The sequence below is a fragment of the Staurois parvus genome, unplaced genomic scaffold (genome assembly GCF_062004578.1).
Source record: "Staurois parvus isolate SC_StPar_1 unplaced genomic scaffold, SC_StPar_1.0 ptg000019l, whole genome shotgun sequence".
Taxonomy (NCBI): Eukaryota; Metazoa; Chordata; class Amphibia; order Anura; family Ranidae; genus Staurois; species Staurois parvus.
In genome coordinates, this window is record NW_028317815.1 from 12,952,287 (window position 1) to 12,975,851 (window position 23,565).

At 39.0% G+C, this 23,565-nt stretch overlaps 1 protein-coding gene across 1 annotated transcript in view; it reads right to left on the reverse strand.

The window, feature by feature from the left end:
* CPNE8 (copine 8) overlaps positions 1-23,565 on the reverse strand; it is a 325,161-nt gene that overhangs the window by 127,171 nt on the left and 174,425 nt on the right. Inside the window, exon 6 of the mRNA XM_089684926.1 lies at positions 13,273-13,349. Within this exon, the coding sequence (XP_089541052.1) occupies positions 13,273-13,349 (77 nt within the window). The remainder of the gene's footprint in view (positions 1-13,272; positions 13,350-23,565) is intronic.

Here is a 23,565-nt window from a genome sequence, read left to right on the forward strand (position 1 = left end):
GTGCATGAAGATAGCTATGATTTAATTGGTACTGCTGAATCTTCACTTCATCATTCACATGACTGGGCCATTGATGCTCCTAGCTATGTTCTCTTTTGGCAAGACAGGATAAAAAGGAAACATGGTGGTGTTTGCCTCTATGTGAGAAGTGATCTCAGAGCGAGTGTGAAAGAGGACCTAGTTGATGGAGAATGTGATGAGGCTGAAGCATTATGGGTGGAACTGCACATGAGAGTGCGTACTACAAAGGTTATCATTGCAGTTTGTTGCAGGCCACCCAGTGTTAATGAGGTGGAGACTCAGCTCCTTGAATAGATCGAAAGGGCTGCAAAGGCTGGGACAGCGATAATAATGGGGGATTTTAACTACCCAGAAACTGACTGGAATAATGGCACTGCAGGAACAGTTAAAGGGCAAAAATGTATAAACCTACTAAAGGACAATTTTTGGTACAATTCATAGAAACCCCCAACTAGGAAAGATGCTCTGCTGGACCTGGTAATCTCAAACTATGCAGAGCTTATTACTAATGTCCATATAAAAGAACATCTGGGTAGCAGTGACCATAACATGATTGCATTTATTGTTAGCTGTAAACAACAAGCACACACGGGAAAAATAAAAATGCTGAACTTTAAGAGAGCTAATTTTCTAAGGCTGAGAGCTACTCTCCAAGACTTAGACTGGGGGGAATATCGGCATCGATGAACACAACACAGAAATGGGAGTTCTTCAAAAAGACTGTATGTGAACACTCTGCAAAATATATTCCCATGAGCAACAAGTTTAAAAGGCTAAAAATCAGATCTATGTAGCTTAAGGCCAAAGTTAAAAAAGCTATAAATAATAAGAAAAGAGCTTTTATTAAATATAACAATGAAGGAACACTTTCATCATTGAAACATTACAAAGAATATAATAGAATATGTAAAAAGGAAATCAATGTGGCAAAAACTGAAAACGAACAACACATTGCAAACAATAGCAGAACAAACTCCCCAAAATTCTTCATATATTTATAGTAAAAAGGTCTGGTCTGAGCATGTATCCCCTTTACAAAATACTCTAGAGGGGGGCCTGGGGACAAAGAGAAGGCGAATTTATTAAATACCTTCTTTAGCTCTGTGTATACAAAGGAGCATGGGGGAGCTCTTGTCCACAATGCGCATGGTAATGACACAGCCCAAGATGATTCACATTGGCTCACAATTGATATCATCCAAAAATATTTAGACAGAATAAAGGTGAATAGAGCACCTGGACCGGATGGCATACACCCACTGGCACAATTGGTACCAATGGATTTGTGTAAAGCCAATGTGGAGCCTATATTTAAAAAGTGATCAAAATCTTTACCAAGTAATTATAGACCAGTTAGTTCTATAGTTGGGAAGATACTGAAGAGTTTACTAAAAGACCACATAGATGAGTTTTTGCTGGAAAAAAATATTTTAAGCACCAGACAGCATGGATTCATGAAAGACAAAAGTTGTCAAACAAATCTGATTTATTTTTATGAGGAGGTGAGCAAAACCTTGGACAGAGGGGTGGCGGTGGACGTGGTATACTTGGATTCTGCAAAAGCATTTGACACAGTTCCCCACACATGGCTGTGTAAGGTAAAGTCTACAGGCTTGGAAAAATCTGTATGTAAATGGCTAAAAAATCGTATTCGGAGAGTAGTGGTTAATGATTCATACTCTGAATGGTCTAGGGTGATTAGTGGTGTACCCCAAGATTCAGTGTTGGGACCCTTACTTTTTAATATATTTATAAATGATATAGGGTCTGGGATTGAAAATACCAGTTCAGTCTTTGCAGATGACACCAAACTTTTCAGTGGAATAATATCCTTACAGGATGTCTCCAACTTACAAGCCGACCTCAATGCATTGTTTAATTGGGCAACTATGTGGCAAATGAGGTTTAATGTCGATAAATGTAAGGTTCTGCACTTGGGGTTAAGAATATGCATGCATCATACATACTAGGGGGAGTACAACTGGGGGAATCAATGGTGGAGAAGGATCTGGGAGTTCTGGTAGTTTACAAGCTTAATAATGGCATGCAATGCCAAGCTGCAGTTTTTAAAGTGAGCAAAATCCTCTCTTGTATTAAAAGAGGTATAAACTCCAGAGAGAGAGATATCATATTACCCCTGTACAAATCATTAGTAAGACCTCATCTGGAATATGCAGTTCAATTTTGGGCACCAATTCACAAAAAGAACATTGCGGAACTGGAGAAAGTACAGAGAAGGGCAACCAAACTAAGAGGCATGGAGGAGCTCAGCTAAAAGGAAAGATTAGAGGAACTGAATGTATTCTCTCTTGAGAAGAGTAGATTAGGGGGCACATGATCAACATGTATAAATACATCAGTGGTTCATATAGTGAACACGGTGTAGAGTTATTCATCCTTAGGTTATCACAAAGGACAAGGGGGCACTCTTTACGTCTAGAGGAAAAGAGTTGGTTCTGGCCAGCTCAGTGGATTGCTTTCAAAAAGACCTGGATTCTTTCCTAGATACACAGAATATAACTGGATACTAACATTTATAGGTAAAGTTGATGCAGGAAATATCCGATTGCCTCTCGGGGGATCAGGAAGGAGGTTTTTCCCATGCTTTTCTGGGTTTTTTGCCTTCCTCTGGATCAATTGTGGGTGTAGGGTTTTAACTTTTTTTTTTATATGGTTGAACTGGATGGACTTTTGCCTTTTTTCAGCCAGACTAACTTTGTATGTAACTATGTATGTAACTATTGTCATCTAGCACCACTGTTAGCTAGCTGGTGTCCTGATAGTCAAGCAGCATCAGTATTGTTATCAGGAAGGATTATAGTCACTGTCAAAATTGTCCAAAAAATGTGCACTAGTGAGTCGGCCTTTCTAATTCTGACCTCACAGTCTGATTCAGATTCAGAGTAAACACATGTGGTAGTTAGTGGTTCATAAACAGCCACCTGTGATTCAGAACATAAAGGTGTCCCTGCTAAAAGAGTGAGGCAAACTATGACACCAAGCACTGAACATCTAACTGAACTTCAGCAGGCAAGCACCAGCAGTATAGTACATCCTACTGAAAAATATTTTAGGTAGTCAAGAAACTAGATATGTAATATATGCCTGTTCAAAAGCTGAATTTTGGACCCCTCTGTGCAGTTGGCCCTGAAACAGTCTCACACAAATGGCCTCCCCATACTCAAGAGGAGAAGAATATGTTTTGTGGTGAAATTTTCAATATGCCCATACTGTATGTTAGAAATATTCAATTGTTTAAAAAAAAATGTTTTTTTTCTTTATTTTACAAGAAGGAGGGGTTGTTTGTAATGTCCTGGCATTTCTGGGCCTTAAGAAATTAGATAGGCAGTGAAAACATCAGGGTTGATACATTTCAGCTATATATGCCATTGTTTGTAGACTGTAATTTTAGCAGAATCAAAATAATATACACTTTTTTTTTTTACAAAGAAACATGGCAGAATACATCTTGACCTAAATTTATGAAGGAAGTTTTATAACAGAAACTAAGGGAAATATATATATATACAGTATATATATATATATATATATATATATATATATACACACACACACACACATACATATACAATCTGTGGCCACTTTATTAGGTACACCTATTCAATTGCTTGGTAACACAAATTGCTAATCAGCCAATCACATGACAGCATCTCAATGCATTTAGGCATCTGGACATTGTTACGATGACTTGCTAAAGTTCAAACCAAGCATCATAATGGGGAAGAAAGGGTATTTAGGTGACTTTAAACGTGGCATGGTTGTTGGTGCCAGGTGGGATGGTCTGAGTATTTCAAAAACTGCTGATCTACTGGGATTTACACGTACAACCATCTCTAGGGTTTACAGAGAATGGTCTAAAAAAGCAAACATATCCAGTGAGTGGCCATTGTTTTCTTTTAAAAAACAAAACAGTGGATTAAATACCACCAAAAGAAACCTTTATCGGTCTCAAAAATATATATGTATGAAAGATTATTTGAGCACAATATTACATGACCAAGTAATTGTCCAAGCATTACAGTACTGAAAACTGACAAGTGGCCCTAACAGGAAGGGGGTTTAACTTGCTGGTCTTTAAGTTACAGTATTTTCCCCAAACATTGTTAAGTTCTGCTACAGCGCTAATGTCAGTGTGAAAATTATAGCAATATTTATCTTGAGGATATATGGATGGATTTTTTTAACAGGCCATTATGTTTTGTTTTAAATACCCATTTTTTCCATCTAAAACAGGTTTAACTGAATTATTAGGTTAAAAAAAAGCCCAAAACATTATTTATATTGAACTTTTCATTCCAGGAGTCAGTATTGATGTTATAGCTGTAGCTTTCATAACTATCTTGCAGCCCCATGCTACAAAAAGCACAATGCTGGTATACATGCTATGCATATGACCTAATATTGTGTAATATCCTTCTAATGACAGAAAGTGAGGACAACCTACCCCCCCAGTAAAAAAAAAATATATATCTATATTGAAGTTACAAATCTTTCTAGCAGAAAGTGAAGGGTGAGGGATGGTGGTGTGTGCCACCACCAAGGGGTTTTATCTATTCAAATCTTCCGAAGGGTCCTGCTTTTGTATGTGCTGGTTAGCTCCTGATTCGTAAGGTGCTTTGAACATCTTGTGCTGAGTCAAACACTGTATAGAAACTCTTATGTTTTCAGTGCAACCCAGACTGTAAAAGAGTACTACTGGTACCAACCCAACCCATTACCCTGCACAGAGGCACTACTAGTACCAGCAAAGCACCATTACCTTGCAGAGGAGCACTACTGGTATTTACACAGCCTAGTACCCTGCAATGGATCACTACATGTACCAGCACAGCCTAGAACTTTAAGCAGGAGCACTACTTGCAGAAGAACAGTCCAGTTTTGTATCTCTTCTTTCTTATCTAAGAGAATGCTTTGGTTATCAGCAGAAGTGCAAAACAAGCCAAGGGAAGAGGTGCATACACCAATAAGATTACAGGGCAGTGCACAGATACTGGACAACAGTAAAACCACAAAAGAGGAAATAGGTGGCAGCTAGGCAAGAATAGCTTGCCTGTCAGCATGTGAAGCAATCAGTTAAAAAACCTCAGATGGATGCAATTTGAAAGTAAATAAATTTTTATAAAAATTATTTTTACAAATTTTGGGAAAGAAACTGGGTTCAGGAAGAAAGATTGTGTGACACTGACAATGTGGTTTATCCTATAAAACAAGCTATGCATCATCTTAAGCAAAAAGACCAGTGCTAATACCAATAAAATGGAAAACATTGGAAAAAAAAGATTGTGTCAGAATAACATGAGAATTGCTGGAGTTACAAAAAAGATTGAGGGAGATAATATATTGAATGCATTGAGAGATGACTTCTCTCTATGTTTCGGAAAGACGTGCCCTCCCCCCTTCATCTGGGGGAATGCCAAGATCAATCATGGCCAGATTAATTAATTAGGATAAATACTGAATATCACTCTATGGAGAATACTCTGCCCTGAGGATATTACAATAAATGGTGTGAAGATGTCACTTTTTTTTTATAGATTCAATATTTATTTAAACCAAAAGAGGACTGGGTAAATATTTGATCACATGAGTCATATAGCAAAGTCATTCTGCATAACAGAGAAACTGGAACATATTAGTTTAGGGGCAATTGTACACAGAACAAGATATTATAGACTCATGCAGTGCCAAAAAATGTCTACAGGGTATATAAAAAGATAAGGTGAAGTCTTCCCCGCTGTGTGAGGGCGGAGGGAAGCATATAACAAAGGAACATTGTGAGGTGATAAGAGAAAGGGGACAATAAATAGAAAATGGGGCCTGGCTATAGGGAAAAAGCTGGAGAAGGGGAAACAAGAAGAGGGAAAGTATAAAAAAAAGTGTGTGCGTGTTGGAGGGCGGCGGGCTAAGTGAAGATTTACGCTCTTAACCTATATCTAAGGAGTCTGGGAGTCTGATGCTAGATAATTTATAAAGGATCTAAGGTGTCCAGATACTGAGGTATTTTTCAGATTGGTCAAGATATCACTATTTTAAACTTTTTGCAGAAGTGCAAAGATGTTCCAGGGAATGAAAAAGTATTTGCAAACACTAAATTGTCATGTGTTGTTTTACTCTGCTTGGCTAAGGACTATTGCTAGTGGAGAAAACCACTATTTTGTTATGCCAGCCAATGCAACATCATTGATTGATAATAATGAAACATTCTTATGAAATCATTGGCTGGAATAATATTGCACCTGGTGGGTATTACTGACCATATACTGTCCCACTTGTGGGACTAGGGAGTACAGAATGTGTAGAATAGAGATCAATCACTAATTCATTCCCCCCCCCTTATTTAAGTGTTGGTGCTTCTTTTTATTTTTCCTTTTCTTTCCTTTCTGGTCTCTCTATCTGACAAATTGTTCGTCAGATACAGAGAGGTATCTACAAAGGTCTAAGTATACTCAAAGTATACATTCTTTCTATTTTTTACTTTTAAATTGGTGTTAGCATACTTATACATAGCCTGGTACAGTTCACTGGTATTCAGAAAAGGGTTGAAGTCAAAACGTAAATATGCATTTATACATGGTTCACTGCTTTGCACGGACTTTAAAATTTGTAATATTTATATTCCGCCACCAAATTCTTATAAAGTGATGCAATTTCCTAAATATGTTTCAGATAAGCATAATCATATTATAGTAGGTGACTTTAACAACTTTATAACGCCTGAAATGGAATAGTCATCCTCATCCTGGAGTACAATTTCCTAGTCTCTCTTTTTTTGGCAAGTTACTGCAAGAGCTTTGGTGCATGATATACCATAAAAGGGCGAAAATATATCTTGTTTCTCTTAACTGCTTCCCCGTCGCCCTATAGTAGAAATACTGCTACAGGGCGGCAGGGCTGCGCAAACTCACGAAAATATACATGATTTCGCATTTCCAGGTAGCGGGCGCAAGTGAGCTTTCTTACCCGTACCACCATTGGTGGCTACAGATGTCGATCACTGGGTCCCAGACAGAGATTCCCTGCTGGCTTCCGGCAAGCGCCGAGAAACAGTGACACGAGAGAGACCTAAAACAACACAGGTCTCTCTCCTGACAGCAATAACATGCTGCTGTGTAGTTCTCTGCACAGCAGAGAACTACACAACAGCATGTTTTTCTAGTAACACATAGCACATACAGTAAAATAGCACACAGTTAACCCTTTGATTGCCCCAGATGTTAACCCCTTCCTGCCCAATGTCATTAGTACAGTGTCAGTGCTTTTTATTAGCACTGATCACTGTATTAGTGTCATTGGGATGTCAGTGGCAGTTAGCCAGTTCCCACCCAGGGTCAGAATGCCCGCTGAAGTCCCGCAGTCCTGCTATAAGTCGCTGAGCGCCGCCATTACTAGTATAAAAAAATAAAAATTCCAGTATATATACCACCATTTGTAGATGCTATAACATTCACGTAAACCAATTAGCAGAATACATTTTGGCCTAAATTTATGGCGAAATTTGATTTTTCTAATTTTTTTTACTGGATATGTAAAGAAAAAAAAGTAAAAAATATTTTTTTGTTTAAATTGCCAGTCGTTTTTTGTTTATAGAGCAAAAAAAAAAAAGCAGAGGTGATCATAAAACCACCAAAAAAAAATTTATTTGTGGGAAAAAAAGGACATGAATTTCATTTATGTAGAGCATTGCATGACAGTGCAATTGTCAGTTAAAGTAATGCAGTGCTGTATGGCAAAAAATGGTCTGGTCAGGGAGGGGGGTAAATCCTCTAGAAGGCAAGTGGTTAAACACATACCACTTTGTCAAGGATAGATTTATCAGTTGGCTTTCCTAAAATTGTACCCAGGGGTGGACTGACAACTCATGGGGCCCCCGGGCAATAGGGGATCATGGGGCCCCTGTGTCCTTGACCACACTCAAAGTACACCCAAAAAAGCCTCTAAAAGGTACCAGGGGTATTTCATGGGGCCCCCTACTGACCCCGGGCCCTTGGGCAGTGCTTGAATGGTCAGTCCACCGCTGATTGTACCACAGATTCATAAGACTGTAATAGAGCAATGTACATGCCTCTAAAAGCGCATACTCAGATGAAGAAACTATTCAGAACAGATAACACTGTCAGTTTTGGCATTGGGGATATCGATTACTTAAATTAACCTTTTACTTTAGAACAGCTAGGAAAGCTAATATTAAGACCCTTTCAACACATATTTTGCGCTCAATGTTTTACCAGCCCCTATAAGGAATTCTGGGGGCTATATTGAATCCAGATCAGGATACGATACATCTAGATTTGTACTAACCAAAATCCTTGCTTACAGTAGACGTTAAAATGTGCTAAACATATAATTAATTTATCAGGATTATTAATAACTTGGTATAAGTATGTATTGCTTTCTGCTGATGAACTTAAATCCAATCTACCCAGCTTTGCCACATTTTTTATAATGTTTATCACTTTTAAATATTTAGGATTGATATCTTCTATAAATCCTCAGATATACACTATATTAAAAGAGAAGTGTGGGGGTTTCCCCTCCCCCCCCCGATTATTTTACTTACCTAGATGGATGCAGTATCGGCCTGCCAGCTTTAAGGGTGAGAACGCAGTGATCACATGATCGCTGATCGCCGAGTTCTCAAAGCCGCTGTGAGCAGGGAGCGGTGACTGTCAGTTACTGATATCTGCTAACCCCCTCCTACACACTCACTGAAGTGCTGGGCTGTGGAGGCTCGCTGAGAGACTAAGAGAGGTACGGCTCCAGACTCTGTGGTGGATCCTGACTTTAAAGTCAGGATCTTTCCCCAGCCTGGACCAGCTGAGTGAGGTCAGCTGACAGTGGGCTTCAGCATGTTGTCAGCTGAAAACAGGTCACAGGAGTGCAGAACGAACTGCACTCCTGTGATCCACAGGAGAAGTACAGCTAAAAGAGCTTTGGCTGTACTTCTCCTTTAAATTTGGATCCATGGATCATTAAATTCCAGGCACAGTATAATTCATGGTGTAATTGTCTATAGATGCAGATCCAATCTGATTAACACAATCTGGACGTCTCAAGTATTATATGTACTGTACATCATAATTAACTGATGTAGACTGCAAAGAATATTTTCAGAATAATTGACTGCATCTTTAAACATGTTATATGGAGGAAAATTGTACTAGATGTTCTAAGTTGACAAGATATTAAAAAGATAATATTTCATATAGTAGCACTGTTTTTAAAACACATGTTGCATGTAATCAACATATATGTATTTTGGAGAATCTAGAGGTTTCAGAAAACCAAGGTAATCTGAGATTGGGATTTAGTAGAAATCTGATTAAATAAAAGTGGATTTTGCCACATCCACTAACAGTGGCAGAATGTATAATGCTACTCAATTTAAATTTGACATTAGAACAGTGGACCATTTAGCCCAGAAGAACAGATGAATTGTATAGATTAGAATGTGCAATGTGTTAAATATGTAAAATTGGATTTACTGGTATTTTTGTTTGGTGGATTTGGTTTGTTCTGTATTGTCATGTTTTTCCATGTTATGTGTGTTTGTCAGAAAAATGAAAACATTTTCAACAAATAAAATATGATTTTTTTTTCAACTGACACATACCATAGAAAAGCATCACAATACAGACCACTAATAAATCCACCACACAAACATTCCAAACTAAACCCAACTTTACACTGAACACATTACACATTCTAATGTGAATTTATCATTTTTTTGTAGTAGGAGCCTATAAAGCACTGCACCATCAATCAGAAGATCGCTGATGCCATGCAGGTCTCCTGCAGACCTGCCAGTTTATCTGCTTGCTCATACATCCCATGCCGACACATCTGACAGGAAGACTCAATGAACTACCACGGTGCTCACAGCGCACTCTGAATGAATGATGTGGCTGTGTGAGTGGAGCTCACCCCGTACTGCTGTCACAAGGAGGGGGGGATTGGGAGGCAGTTGCAGGATTGGGAACATGTTACACGTTCCACCCTAAAAACGGATGGAACATTTAACACATTCCCAAAGGTGAACTTATCCTTTCTAGACTTAAAGTGGTTCTTCGGTCAGTTTTTAAGAAATTAAAAGTATACTGTAAAACAGTATTTGTAGCTGCTGATTTTTATGGAAAGGGAGCTGGTATGGGGAGATGGAGGGGGAGCTGGTACTTGCTAGAAATAGGTAGTCACTCCTTAAAAAATAGGGTCAAAAGTGAAAGATGGGAGGAAAAATCGAGTTTCAGTGGAATTTCCATTTTAAGGTGAAGTTCTGCTTTAACCACTTTCTGCCCAGGCCAATTCTAACATTTCTCACATACATGTTAAAACCAGTATTTTTTGTTAGAAATTTACTCAGAACACCCAAACTTTATATATTCTCTGAAGGCAGAGGCCCTGGAGAATAAAATGGTGGCCATTAAAACAATTTTATGTCACACAATATTTGCAGTAATAGCTAGTAAACAAACCAGAACCAAAAGTGAAAAAGCCATCTTTGCTTCCAGTATCGTTTGTCACAGAGGAAGGGGAGGAACAGATGTTTCTTCTTCTTCTCTGTCTGCAGCTGAGCCCACCATGTGTGATGGTCCCAACCTCTCTGGTGGAATGGCAGAGCCTGGGAATGCTGGCAGGTGGTGGCAGGAGGGGGAGGCCCCCTTCTGTGTGATGTAGAGCTGCTTGGATCACTTTAACAGTAAAGTGCATCACAAGCTGCACATTTTGATACCAGGATCATGACTAAGTCCACCTAAAAACAAAGAAATCAAAATAAGCACAAGGGAAATTATTTACCTTTGGTGTGATGTGCCCATTGTGCCTCTGTCATCTAGTTCAGTAGCAATCTTTCTCCTCTGATGCCCCCCACCCCCACCAACATAATCTTCTCATGCAGTGGGGGTTACCATTACTGAGGAGCTATCACAGACACTCATCAAGAGTGTTTTACCATGCCTGCCCTTTCTGCCAAGCTTCTCCATTCACAGAAGCCATACTATGACTTCTATAAACAAAACATGATCTATGAATGGAGGGAGACGACATTTAAATCATCTGTATTTCCTCCATTTATTGATCGATTTTGATTTATAAAAGTTATAGTACAACTTCTATAAATGGAGAAACTGGGTGGAAAGGGTGGACATAGTTGGGCAATCTTGATGAATGTCTGTGACAGCAACTCAGTGTTATTAACCCCCGCCACACTGGGAGATTGCAGGGGCAAGATTGGATGCATCAGAGAAAAACGAATACCACTGAACTAGCAGACAGAAGCAAAAAAGACACATTATACTGAAGGTAACTAATGTCTCTTTTGTAATTTTTTAGGCAAACTTAGGCTTTAAAGACTTATATGGGATTTTAGTGACTGGATTTATAAGAACTTTATTAATGTGACACAAGTTTATTCAATAAAGAGGTACAAACAGCAATAAGGGTGTGCCCAGTGTAGTAATCCACAGCAACCAGGTCAGGCAAACATTTATATCATGTTGTACACTGGAAAAGGCAAACCACCTTGGAAAAATTCCACTGTATAAACAAATACTGCTATGGAAATGCTTACTAAGGTTGTCATCACCAATACCCCCTTTCATAACAGACAAGTACTGTACTTCCAAATGCTTAAAAACGTACTGAAGAAACTGCTCTTACACAGCATATTTCATGGCAAAACAAAATAAAGTCTGTGCTTCTATTGGAAAGTAGCAGCAGATTTGTTTAAGAGCTAATTAGGTTTCCTACACATGGAGTTTGGGGATGATGCCAGGAATTGCAGGTTAAACACACACAGATTAATTCCTATGACACATTACAGTTAGTTAGATACACTAAAATGACAAGTAAAATGAGAAGGGTAGCTAACAGAATTGATGTCATTAGACTTCTAAAACAGTTCTTCATTATGTAATTGAACAGAAGAACCACTGAAGATCCAAACACACAGTATGCTCTTGAGAAATACATACAGCCAGAAAAAACAGCTGGTCTGTGTTAGCTTTATTCAATGACCCATACTATGCAACATAGTTATAATTGCCAAATAGCCTCCAAATTCCAAAACATTTGTGCCTCCCTCAGAACAACTTCTTCACTGATAAATTCCACTTCTACATTCTTGGTGTTTGTTATGCTCTGGTCTTCTATTACAAATAGCAATTGCTCTAATTAAAAGGGTATGTAAACCCAACATGTCATATTCCTGATATGTGCTTGCTGTACTATGTACTTGTATGAGAAAGTATGCTGTTCTCTTTGTGTTGCTTCCTTTGTGTGAATTCCTAGGTGTTCCAGCCAGTCCCTCTGCTTTCCTATTAAAAACTGACTACAATAGGCAGGAGAACACAATGTGGTCAATTCTCTAGCTATGCTGGGAACTCAGTGTGCTCTCCTCCAATGGTTACAATGGTGCTAACACCCCCCAACACACACACACACACACACACACACACACACACACACACACACAGTCTTTCACTGGAAAGACCAGTGTGCTACTGTTTCTCTTCCCATAGCTTTTATGCAGCTGAGAACAGAGGGAATCTGATCACTTATAAAAAGTGGAGAAAATGTGTTTATTTTAATGTTTTTATATCTATACACATATATTTTGCCTTTCATTTCTATATTAAACTGAATGGTTTGTTTTACAAGGTGAGGGTTTACAATCACATGAATGCCCAGGCAAGAAAACACAGAAGCTGATTTTAGCAAAGAAAATTAGATCCAAGATTATAAAATTACAATTAAACAATCTGGCTATGTGGTGGGAAGCTCAACTTTTGTCCCATTTTTATTAATTTACCCTGGATGTGAAACCTTTCATTTATACCTGATATGAAGATATTTAGTGCTTATGAATGATTCTACTATCTGCCTCTTCCACGTACCATGAAAACAAAATACTCCTATAATGCAGTGCTTGATGACTGAGCACCAAACCCATGCTTTGCCATTTATGAATAACACCTTTCAAAAAGGGATTACAGTAGTGATATTTTAACAGTGATATTTGACATTGAAGCCTTTTGTGAACTTACTAAAGAGGTGCATTTAAATGTCTTAATAAAGAACTAAAAAACTGCATTTGCTTTTTCATCACTGCTAAGATATTTCCATATAGATAACCCCTATTTTTTTGTATCACAATCAAGCAGTTGAATAACAATCAATAGTCACAAGCCTAATTTCACAAGAAACTATTTTAAGAAAAAAATGCTATTTAATACATACGTTACAGACTTTTCGAGATGACTTCCTTGAGATCCAACTATTTCACCCAAAGTGCAAAACATCTGTCCAAGAAAGTCCTGTAGAAAATGAAGGAGATTAACATCAGTGGGGTACACAATTTTCAACTTACACACTACCTATCCCATTACAGTAAAATCCAATATTCTTTGAGTAGCTGAGGATACAACATTTCACTCTACAGAAAGAGTATGCCACATGATATATATATGTACAGTATGTATTCAGTTGTTGATAAAGTGATAATTACATTGATTTTCTGGGATACAAGCACAGAGTTTACTTTGTAGGACATTGGTATGGTATACATTATGTCCAACAGAAGCAGGCCAGACATTAAACAATTTTCTTTTCTGCAACCACAGGTTAAAGGAAATAAAATTGCTTGATTCCCCTGTCAACACATTCAGTGTTGATGGGGGAATCCCTCCCCCAGAGCAGGAAATTTCCCAGCCATCAGAATGTATAGCTGCTGGCAGTGATCGAATGAAAAAAACCTCAACAAGCTGGTTATACTAGGATCGACTTTAGTACAACCAGGCTGCCCATACATAGATTAAAAATTGTCCAGTCCTTGCTGAACCAGTCATATTTTGATCCATCTATAGCAGGCATTAGCTTTATTTTTCATTGTTCAAAAGTTGGTATACAGTCATATCCAATGTATCATCAGAGCCACTTGTAATACTTCATATTATGATGGGCTTTATTCTACTAATGCTTTTTACATTTCTATCAATGCCAAAGTGTAGGAAGGTACTAGTAGCCTGCAGAACTAAACAAAAATCCATTTTAGATAGGTGCTGTAAATCTCCAGGACAAAATAAACCACACCAATGATCCTTTCAGTAATACAATTAAAATTCACTTGTTTTTACTGAAAACTCCAATCCCATGAACCAAACATTTGGAATAAGGATATTCCAAACCCATATTAATTAAAGGTATTGGGTGTCTATCATCTAGAATAAAGAACCAGTGTGAATTACTTTCCCAAAAGTCACCTAATAGATATTTTTAATCCCAAGATAATCACTCTTTTAGCATCCTAGATCTCTTTGCTGGTGCACTTTTCTTTTGGTTCTCTGCATTACTGCTTGATAGTCTTCTCTATAGTACACTTATTCCCCCTAAATTCTACAAATCATATTTAAAAAAAAAAACCTCTGGGTGTTTTAAGATGAACAACAAACATAAAAGTCATCTCATTAATCCATCCTGTGGTCCAATCAGGTAACATTATATATGTAATATTATTTAATTAGGTAAATCAGTTGCAAAGATGTTACACTGTGAAACTGAGTTGATATTTTAAATAACTAATTACTCATAAACTGTGATAACATGCTTAATGTAAACACATAAATCAACGCTAAACATTTTGCAAATAAACTAAATATCAGTTTCGGCAGACCCTATAATTTGTCAGACTTTTGTTCAGTTTAGATAGTTTAGGTTATATTTTAAATTAACTTATTTTAGTTAATTATGAAGATAGCAATATTCCTACAATGGTGGAGAGAACTTCCAACAGACACAGGGCTCACTGATTAATCTATACACTGTAATGTTTATAGAAGAATTATGCCTGATGGTCATGATCTCTATTCTGGGGTTTGTTAGCAAATTTTCACATATATATAGTTTCCATAGTATTTTAGAAACTGTATAACAGAAAAATGATTGTTTCCTAAAACATGAACTCACTGAAAAAAAAAAAGATGAAGTGGCGGCATGGATTACTTTTAAAGGCATGCTCTTATTTTCCCGATGAAGAATCCACTTTCTTGTAACAAATACTGTACATATTGAAAAAGGTGTGGTATAGTGATACCAGCCTGGGAGTTCCTAGCACAGTACACTGTGGTATTCAATGGGGTAGATTTACTAAATCTGCTTCAGCTGTGGATAGTAACCAATCAGCTTCCAGGTTTTATTGTCAAAGCTTAGTTGAACAAGCTGAAGGTAAAAGCTGATTGGTTTCTATGCACAGCTGCACCATATTCTGTGTACACCAGTTCTAGCAAATCTCCCCAATGTATTTTTACACAAATGAAGGTCATACAAATGTATTTAACTTTATTTGCCATAATTGTTGCCAATGAATGGCTCAAGGCCATATGTAAATACAGTCACACATATAACAAAATATAAACAGTACACTTATAATGTCTAATACTGTAGTTATTAGACACGCTATATTTGTAGTTGAAATGAATTTCCAGTAAAATGTCTGTCACATTTAGACACAATATGATTAATGCTGGCTTTAAATATGTAGACAGCATCATTAATGTCTACATAATGCCATGCCATATTAATTTCATAATCTAAGTTTACTGATTTCACCAAAAAAAAATCTGTATTGATACAGTGAATTATTAATGCTGCACTAACAGAAACATCATATCCATACAATGGGAAATACATTTATTTAATAAATTGTGACTGCTTACAACAAATAACCTCTCTTGGTACAACATGGTTGTTATTTTATTTAAAATATAATCAAACAGGTCAAAGACACAGAAAAAATAATCTACTGGCAATATTCCAAGGCTGAAGTGATTGGAGGAGACAACGCCGAGATGAAGCTTTCGTGGTGTCACACGACGGGGAAAGGTTAACTCTATCTAACCAAAGGGGTTTTCATACTTGATTTATCTCTAATTCAATGTTACAACTGGATATTTCTACCCAGCCAGAAAAGAGATATATCTAATGACAGCATAGTCCATGTTACTGAGGATTATGGTGAAATGATGCCCATGTCTGCCCCCCCATTTCTTCTGAGCAAAGAACAAGGTTAAATGTCAGCTACAGTTGAAACTTATAACAAACTACTTGTACCACAATGTGAACTTATGATGGTATTAAAACAGGAAAGCGTATAAAGGAAGCAAACCAGTGGAAATAAAAACAGATTTAAATGTCATCAGAGGGAAAATAAAAATACAATCCTGCTATACATTAATTTAGAAGCACAGCATATGATGTCAGGAATCATGCTAGAGGCTTCTAATAATTATAAGATTGTATTTTAGACTTCTAGGTTTGTATCTGAAATTATTATAATCACACATTAAGAATTAAGAACATTCAAGACTGTATAATTGGCTTCCATTGTTTCTTGCTAGCTACATGTTCTTCTTGGGATAATGTATACTGTACTGTGCTCTTTGAAAATGACAATAGAGACATTTATCTTACTAAAATGGTTGGCAGTTCAATAACATGGCAAATATCACACGTTAGTTACCCAAAATACTGCTTCACATTTTTTGTAAGTAATGATCTGGTAACCCATGGTGATAATAACAGCAAAGAAAAATACATGAAAATCATTCTTTTTAAATTGATAATTACAATAATTGGCTGGGATACAAGCACAGAGTTTACTTTGTACGGCATTGATATGGTGTACATTATGGCCAACTGAAGCAGGCCATACATTAAGCAATTTTTTTTTCTGCAACCACGAGTTACAGGCAACAAAGCAAACAAGGCATATGCCTTGGATGGCATTTTTCAGGGGGTTGACGCCGACCCCCGATAGATTGGCAGGTGACAGAAGATGGCGACCAGATAACACAGATCTGCCATGGAATCCAAGAGAGGCTGCGGGCTTCTGGAGGGTGTAGGTAGAGGCTAACTCTTGTTCCCACACAAGGGCAACACTGGGGATGGCTGGCTGCTTTCATTCCAGAGAGGTGCAGGTGATTGCTGGAAGAATACATCTCTGTCTGTGGCTCCAGGGATGGATAACTGCTTTCTCTCTCTCTCGCCCCCCTCTTTTTTTTTGTTTTTTTTTATTTGGAGGGGGGGGATGATTTTTGTGTTGCCTAGGGCAGCTCAAAAACAAAATACACCACTGGTTACAGGAAAGAAAATTGCTCGATTCAATGTGTTGATGGGGGAATCCCTCCCATAGAACTACTGTATTCTGACAGCAGGAGTTTCCCAGCCATCAGAATAAAATGATCACTGCCTGCAGCTCTAGCCGCTCGCAGTGACTGAAAGAAGAAAACCCAACAGGCTTCTTGTACCGACGTCAATATTAAAGGATCTACTTCAGTACAACCTGCCTGCCCACACATGGATTGAAGGTTGGCCAGTCCCTGCTGAACCTGACAACTTTCGATCCATCCATAGCAGGCTTAAACTGTATTTTTCATCAAGTTGATAGTACTGTTAATTTATATAGTCGCATCCAAGGTATCATCAGAGTCACATGTAACACCATATTATGATGGGATTTTTTCTACTAATGCTTTTTTACAGTTCTGCCATTTAGGAGAAGGAAGGTTCTGGGAGCCTACAGAACTAATACACAGAAATGACAAAGACAAAACACAAATAAAAACACATGAAAATCATTATTTTTAATCAATATTTGTTAATCACAAGGATAAATCTACTCTGAATCAACCAGGAATCTTGCACCATTCATTTTGAAATTTACAAGTAATGTAGTGAAATACAACTGAATCCCACCACTAGATCCCAGGATACCCATTATTTGATACTAAACACATTTGCCAAATGGAATATTTTCGAGGTGTCAGTATGTTATATTACTCCTTAAAAACTCTTTTGGAAAAGCTATTTTTTAATAAAAAAAAAAGGGAACAGTTGCTTAATTCACGGAATGAATGTCTCCCTAAACATGCCATCTATCATCCAGCTATTGGCATCTAATATTCTAAGATATACATCAAACAACTATAGATCACAGCATACACCTAAAGTTTTTCAGATGAATGGTGGCTGTTGTTCAAACTGTAGTGTTAATCCTATCCAAAACATGGTTGTGCCACTTAACAACTTGGGTGTCCTCTCTTCTTCCTGCTACTAGCATCCTCACAGCAGGGCAGAGGGCAGGAGGCACAGCAGGTCTGAGCAGAGGGTGGGAGATACCTAACTTTTCAAGCTAACCAGTGAGTGATTGATTGCTAGGACATGAAATGTTGGGCTCCTGCTGGTCATCCAGACCTAACGAACCTTCTACTCTCTGCCCTGCTGTGTAAAGTGGAACTTGGAAGAGGGAAATTTGCTGTAAAGGGTTCTGAGGACACTGACATGAAGGGAAAGTTTTTAATATATTGATAAACGATATAGGATCTGGGATTAAAAATACCATTTCAGTCTTTGCAAATGACACCAAGCTGTGCACTGGAATAACGTCCTTACAGGCTGTCTTCAATTTACAAGCTGACCTCAATGCACTGTTTAATTGGGCAACTATGTGGCAAATGAGGTTTAATGTTGATAAATGTAGGGTGATGCACTTGGGGGCTAAGAATACGCATGCATCATACATACTAGGGGGAGTACAACTGGGGGAATCAATGGTGGAGAAGGATCTGGGCGTTCTGGTAGATCACAAGCTTAATAACAGCATGCAATGCCAAGCTGCGGTTTCTAAAGCGAGCAAAATCCTCTCTTGTATTAAAAGAGGTATAGACTCCAGAGAGAGAGTTATCATTTTACCCCTGTACAAATCATTAGTAAAACCTCATCTGGAATATGCAGTTCAGTTTTGGGCACCAATTCACAAAAAGGACATTGGGGACCTGGAGAAAGTACAGAGAAGGGCAACCAAACTGATAAGAGGCATGGAGGATGTGACGGGTGCGGCGTCAGACCCCTGACCTTCTCACCAACTCGTGACCAAAGGACTAGCCAATCTAGCCCAGCTGCACCCTGCACACCGATTTTCCAGCTAATTGGACCACAATCGACGTACCTGCAGCCTGGGAGTGTTTGTTACTGGGTCAGGTTAATTACGCAATTAACCCTTCACACTGCCACCACCTCCTATTTGTATAGAGAAAGAGGAAACTCAATAATACACTAGGATGATTGGTTAATCGTCGGTATACCGCTATCTCAGCGGACAGGTTATACAGAGGGTTAAACACTCATAGTAGCGCTCTTCAGCGGCAGGGATTCATAAGTCACATTAAAGGGCTATAGAAACAGTTCAACACTTTCAGAAAGTAAGATTTATTACTAAAAGGTCAAAAGGGTGCAGTAGAAATATTTACAGAAAAAAGATGTAACCAATATATATATATATATATATATATATATATATATATATATATATATATATATATATATATATATATACAGAGCACAACAGCACAGCAAACAGATAACAGAAAGAAGTTTAGGTAAATAAGCACCGTACTTGCCAAATAGATGCCTGGGGTTAAGCAGTTTCAAGTCTGATGAGCTAAAAAGGGATTTCTGGTCTCACACTCAGTTTCGTTGTTACAGCAAGATTCTCCTTTGCTCTCTGGCTGCTAGATGTTAAAACGCAGAAGGTCCTCACTTCTCAGCCTCTTTTCTACCCAAAATCAACTGGTATCTTCCTACAACGGACAAGCCAATTACCTTATTTGGCAAAAGGATTGTATAAAGGCAGGGACTAGCAAGGTATGCTGAACGCATTCCTGAGGGAGGGGGGACATCGGAGGAGGGAGACTGATTTGGAATTTAAGAGAAATACCAAAATGCAGAAGTTTGGAGCAAAATGGAGAACCGCGCCTCTCCCTGTGTGCATGATTGTTACAGAGGAGATCAGCTATAAGGAAGGATTAGAGAAACTGAATTTATTCTCTCTTGAGAAGAGGCGATTAACCACTAGGGGTCTGCCCGCAGTGCATATACTGCTATAAGGCGGCCCCTGTGTCAGGATCACGTATATAAACGTGATCCTGCATTCCAGGGTAGGGGGCGCGCGTGAGACACGTGACCGTCGTACCCACGCCACTGATCGTGGCCGCGGGTGTCAATCACCGAGTCCCAGCCGGTGATTACCTGCTGAAGTCCGGCGATTGCTGGCAAATACAGACGGGGAGGAAGGCTGCATTGTTTTCAATGGAGCTCTCCTCCCTGTCAGCTTTCAGCACACTGTTCGGGGATCCCTGGACACAGCCTTTCCGGAACAGTGTGTAACAGAGAGGTACACACCCCCTGCTCCCTAGTAAAACACTCCCCTCAAAAAGTCTCCAAAAGTTAACCCCTTCCTCCCCAGTGCCATTATTACAGTGTCAGTGTTTTTTTTTTTGCACTGATCGCTGTATTGGTGTCACTGGGGATGTCAATGACCCCAAGTCAGTTCCCCCCCAGTGTTAGAATGTCCGCTGCAGTCCCGCCATAAGTCGCTGATCGCAACCATTAGTCACTGATTGCCGCCATAAGTCGCTGATCGCCAATATTATTAGTATATAAAAAAAAAATCCAGTATCTATACCACCATTTGTAAATGCTATAACTTTCACGTAAACCAACTCACTTAGATGTATTGGGATTTTTTTTTTTAGCAAAGACATGTCGCAGAATACGTTTTGGCCTAAATTTCTGATGAAATTTGATTTTAAAATTTTTTTACTGGACATGTTTTATAGCAAAATGTCCAAAATATTGTTTTTTTTTCTCAAAATTGTCTGTCTTTTTTTTTATAGCGCAAAAAATAAAAACGCACAGGCGATCAAAAACCACCAAAAGAAAGCTCAATTCATGGGGAAAAAGAATGTAAATTTCATTTTGCTGCAGTGTTGCACGACCTCGCAATTGTCAGTTAAAGTAACACAGCGCCTTAACACAAACTGCTTATGTAACCGCTTCTTGACCGCCCTATAGTAGAAATACTGCTATAGCGCGGCCCTGGTGCGCAAAATCACATATATATATACGTGATTCATGCTCCCACAGTTTTCATGCCCCTCCCAGATGGTGTCAGATTGCCCGTCAGTACACCAGTAATCACATTTAACCCCTTGATTGCCAGGAAGACGCTCATACACAACAAACCACCATTGCTAGTATACTGTCGGAACAGATCAATATCTTTGATCAGAACAGCACTATACCAGCGTTCACATTAGTATAGCGTCCCCAAAAATGCAGAATAGCAGGATCAGCCCCGGCACCTGCAAGCACCTGCATTTAGCCCCTACGCTTACCCCTCCCCCCTTCTCCCCCAGCAAGTGCAGTGCCAGTAAGTCACTGTCACTTGATACATTGCACACAAAACCGCAGTGTTCGCAGAATCAAGCATGATCTCTGTTAGCACTTGCCGGTACATTTTGATGACTTTCATATACAGCAGAGTGCCAGTACTAGTGCCGCGCTAAATTTTTGTGAACTGGCGAGCACCAGTGGTCTAGTACATCCTAGTCTTTCACATACCTCTTAGATTGTAAGCTCCCAGAATCAGGCCCTCTTGTATTGAACTGTATTGTTGCTGAATTATCTCCTGTTATATTGTAAAGCACTGAGCAAACTGTTGCTCAGTGCTTTACAATCCTGTATAATAATAATAATAATACCAGCACTGCAGTATCACTTGGTGACGTGGTGAGTCCCATAAGTGCAGTACAAGCTGGCGCAGTGGCAAGCACAAGTATTGTCCAGCAGCCACCAAGAATTCGCACACAGGCCCATAGAGCCCCTAGTATCCTTCCGGATGTGCTTGCAAATCCCGATTGGAAGCCCACAAATTCTGTAGCACCCATACTTCCCCCATTCACTGCCCAACCCGGAATTCAGGTGGAAATAGCAAATTTAACTCTTCCCCTTGATTTTTTGGAGCTGTTTTTCACAGAAGATCTGATTGTGGTTCAAAGCATTTTATATGCACAACAATGTATCGCCGCCAACCCAAATTCAAACCTTGCCAGACCATTCACATGGAAACTCATTACGGCTTCCAAATTTATATTTTTTTTGGGCTAACCCTCAACATGGGCATTACTAAAAAAAATTAATTGCGGTTGTATTGGTCCACAGACCCGATTCATCATATGCCCATGTTCTCTGCTGCCATGGCCAGGCATAGATATGAGAGTAAAATGTGTTTTATGCATTTCAACAACAATACACTCTGTCGTCCTGAGGTGACCCTGAATTTGACGGCTACACAAAATTCAGCCCCTCGTAAATCACCTTAACCAAAAATTTGCAGATGTTTATACTCCCCAGCAAAAAAAAAACTGCGTTGATGAGTCCCTCATTAATTTTTCTGGCAGCCTTGCATTCAAACAATTTCTCCCCAGCAAGCGTGCCAGATATGGGTCAAGATGTAAAAAACCTGTGAGAGGGCAACAGACTATACTTATACGTTTCAGATTTACGAGGGAAAAGATAGTCACGTGGAGCCCCCTCCCCCCCAGATGCCCAGACTACATAGGGAGTAGTGGCAAGATAGTCTGGGACTTGGTGTCATCCTTTTTCCATATGGGGTACCACTTATACGTGGACAATTTTTATTCAAGCGTGCCACTATTTAGATATTTGTACAATCTTGGAACTGGCGCATGTGGCACCATGTGACCTAATGTGTGCCCACCATTAGAAGTGGGTGGATGCAGGGTGGTATATTTTAATGGTGGGCATACCACACATTTTTTTTGGCAGAGATTTCGTCTTTTTTTTCATTCAGTCCACAGGCTGCATACAAAAATAAAAAAAGAACATAGCATATATACCCAACAAGGACCAGCGACATACTGGTACATCACTGGACTTTGAATGGTTATACCAGGATGATGCCTACAGCTGCAGGCATCATCCTGGTATCATTGTTTTCAGCTGGTGATCGGCTTTCATGTAAAAGCAATTCTAGTGGCTAATTAGCTGCAGGATTGCTGTTACAAGCAGTGGGAGAAGATGCCCCCCTCCCCTGCTGCCTTCCACGGCCTTCTCGGGCAGTCCCGAGCCATCGGGGGAACCTGAGAATGCAGCCAGTGTTTCTGCCAGCTGACCATAGAGCTGATTGGATACCAGAATGGTGCCTATAGCCTAAGAAATCAGAAGCTACGAGCATTTCATCACTTCAGTTTCGCAGGATATAAACAGCGCCATTTGTAAATTGGGAAAGCATCTGATCACACCGATCTTGGTTTGATTAGATAATGTAAGGGCAGAGGACATATCTAGAGTCTGATAGACCCCAAATTTCTCAAAAAAGAATATATGACAATGCCCATTGAAGTTATAGGGAATATTTGCATTCCCTGTGATAGTAATAACAGGGAAGTAATAAAAAGTAATAAAAAAAAAAAATTAAAGGCACAGTGTAAACATAATTAAAAAAATCTAAATAACTTAAAAAAAAGTACCCGCACCCCCTCCCCCGCGCATACCTGCGTTCGTGAGCATCGACCCTGTCCCAGTATGGAAACAGCAGTTGCCCCATGCACGTGAGGTATCGCCACGAACTTCAGATCAAGGGTAATTCTAACACTAGACCTCCTCTGTAAACCT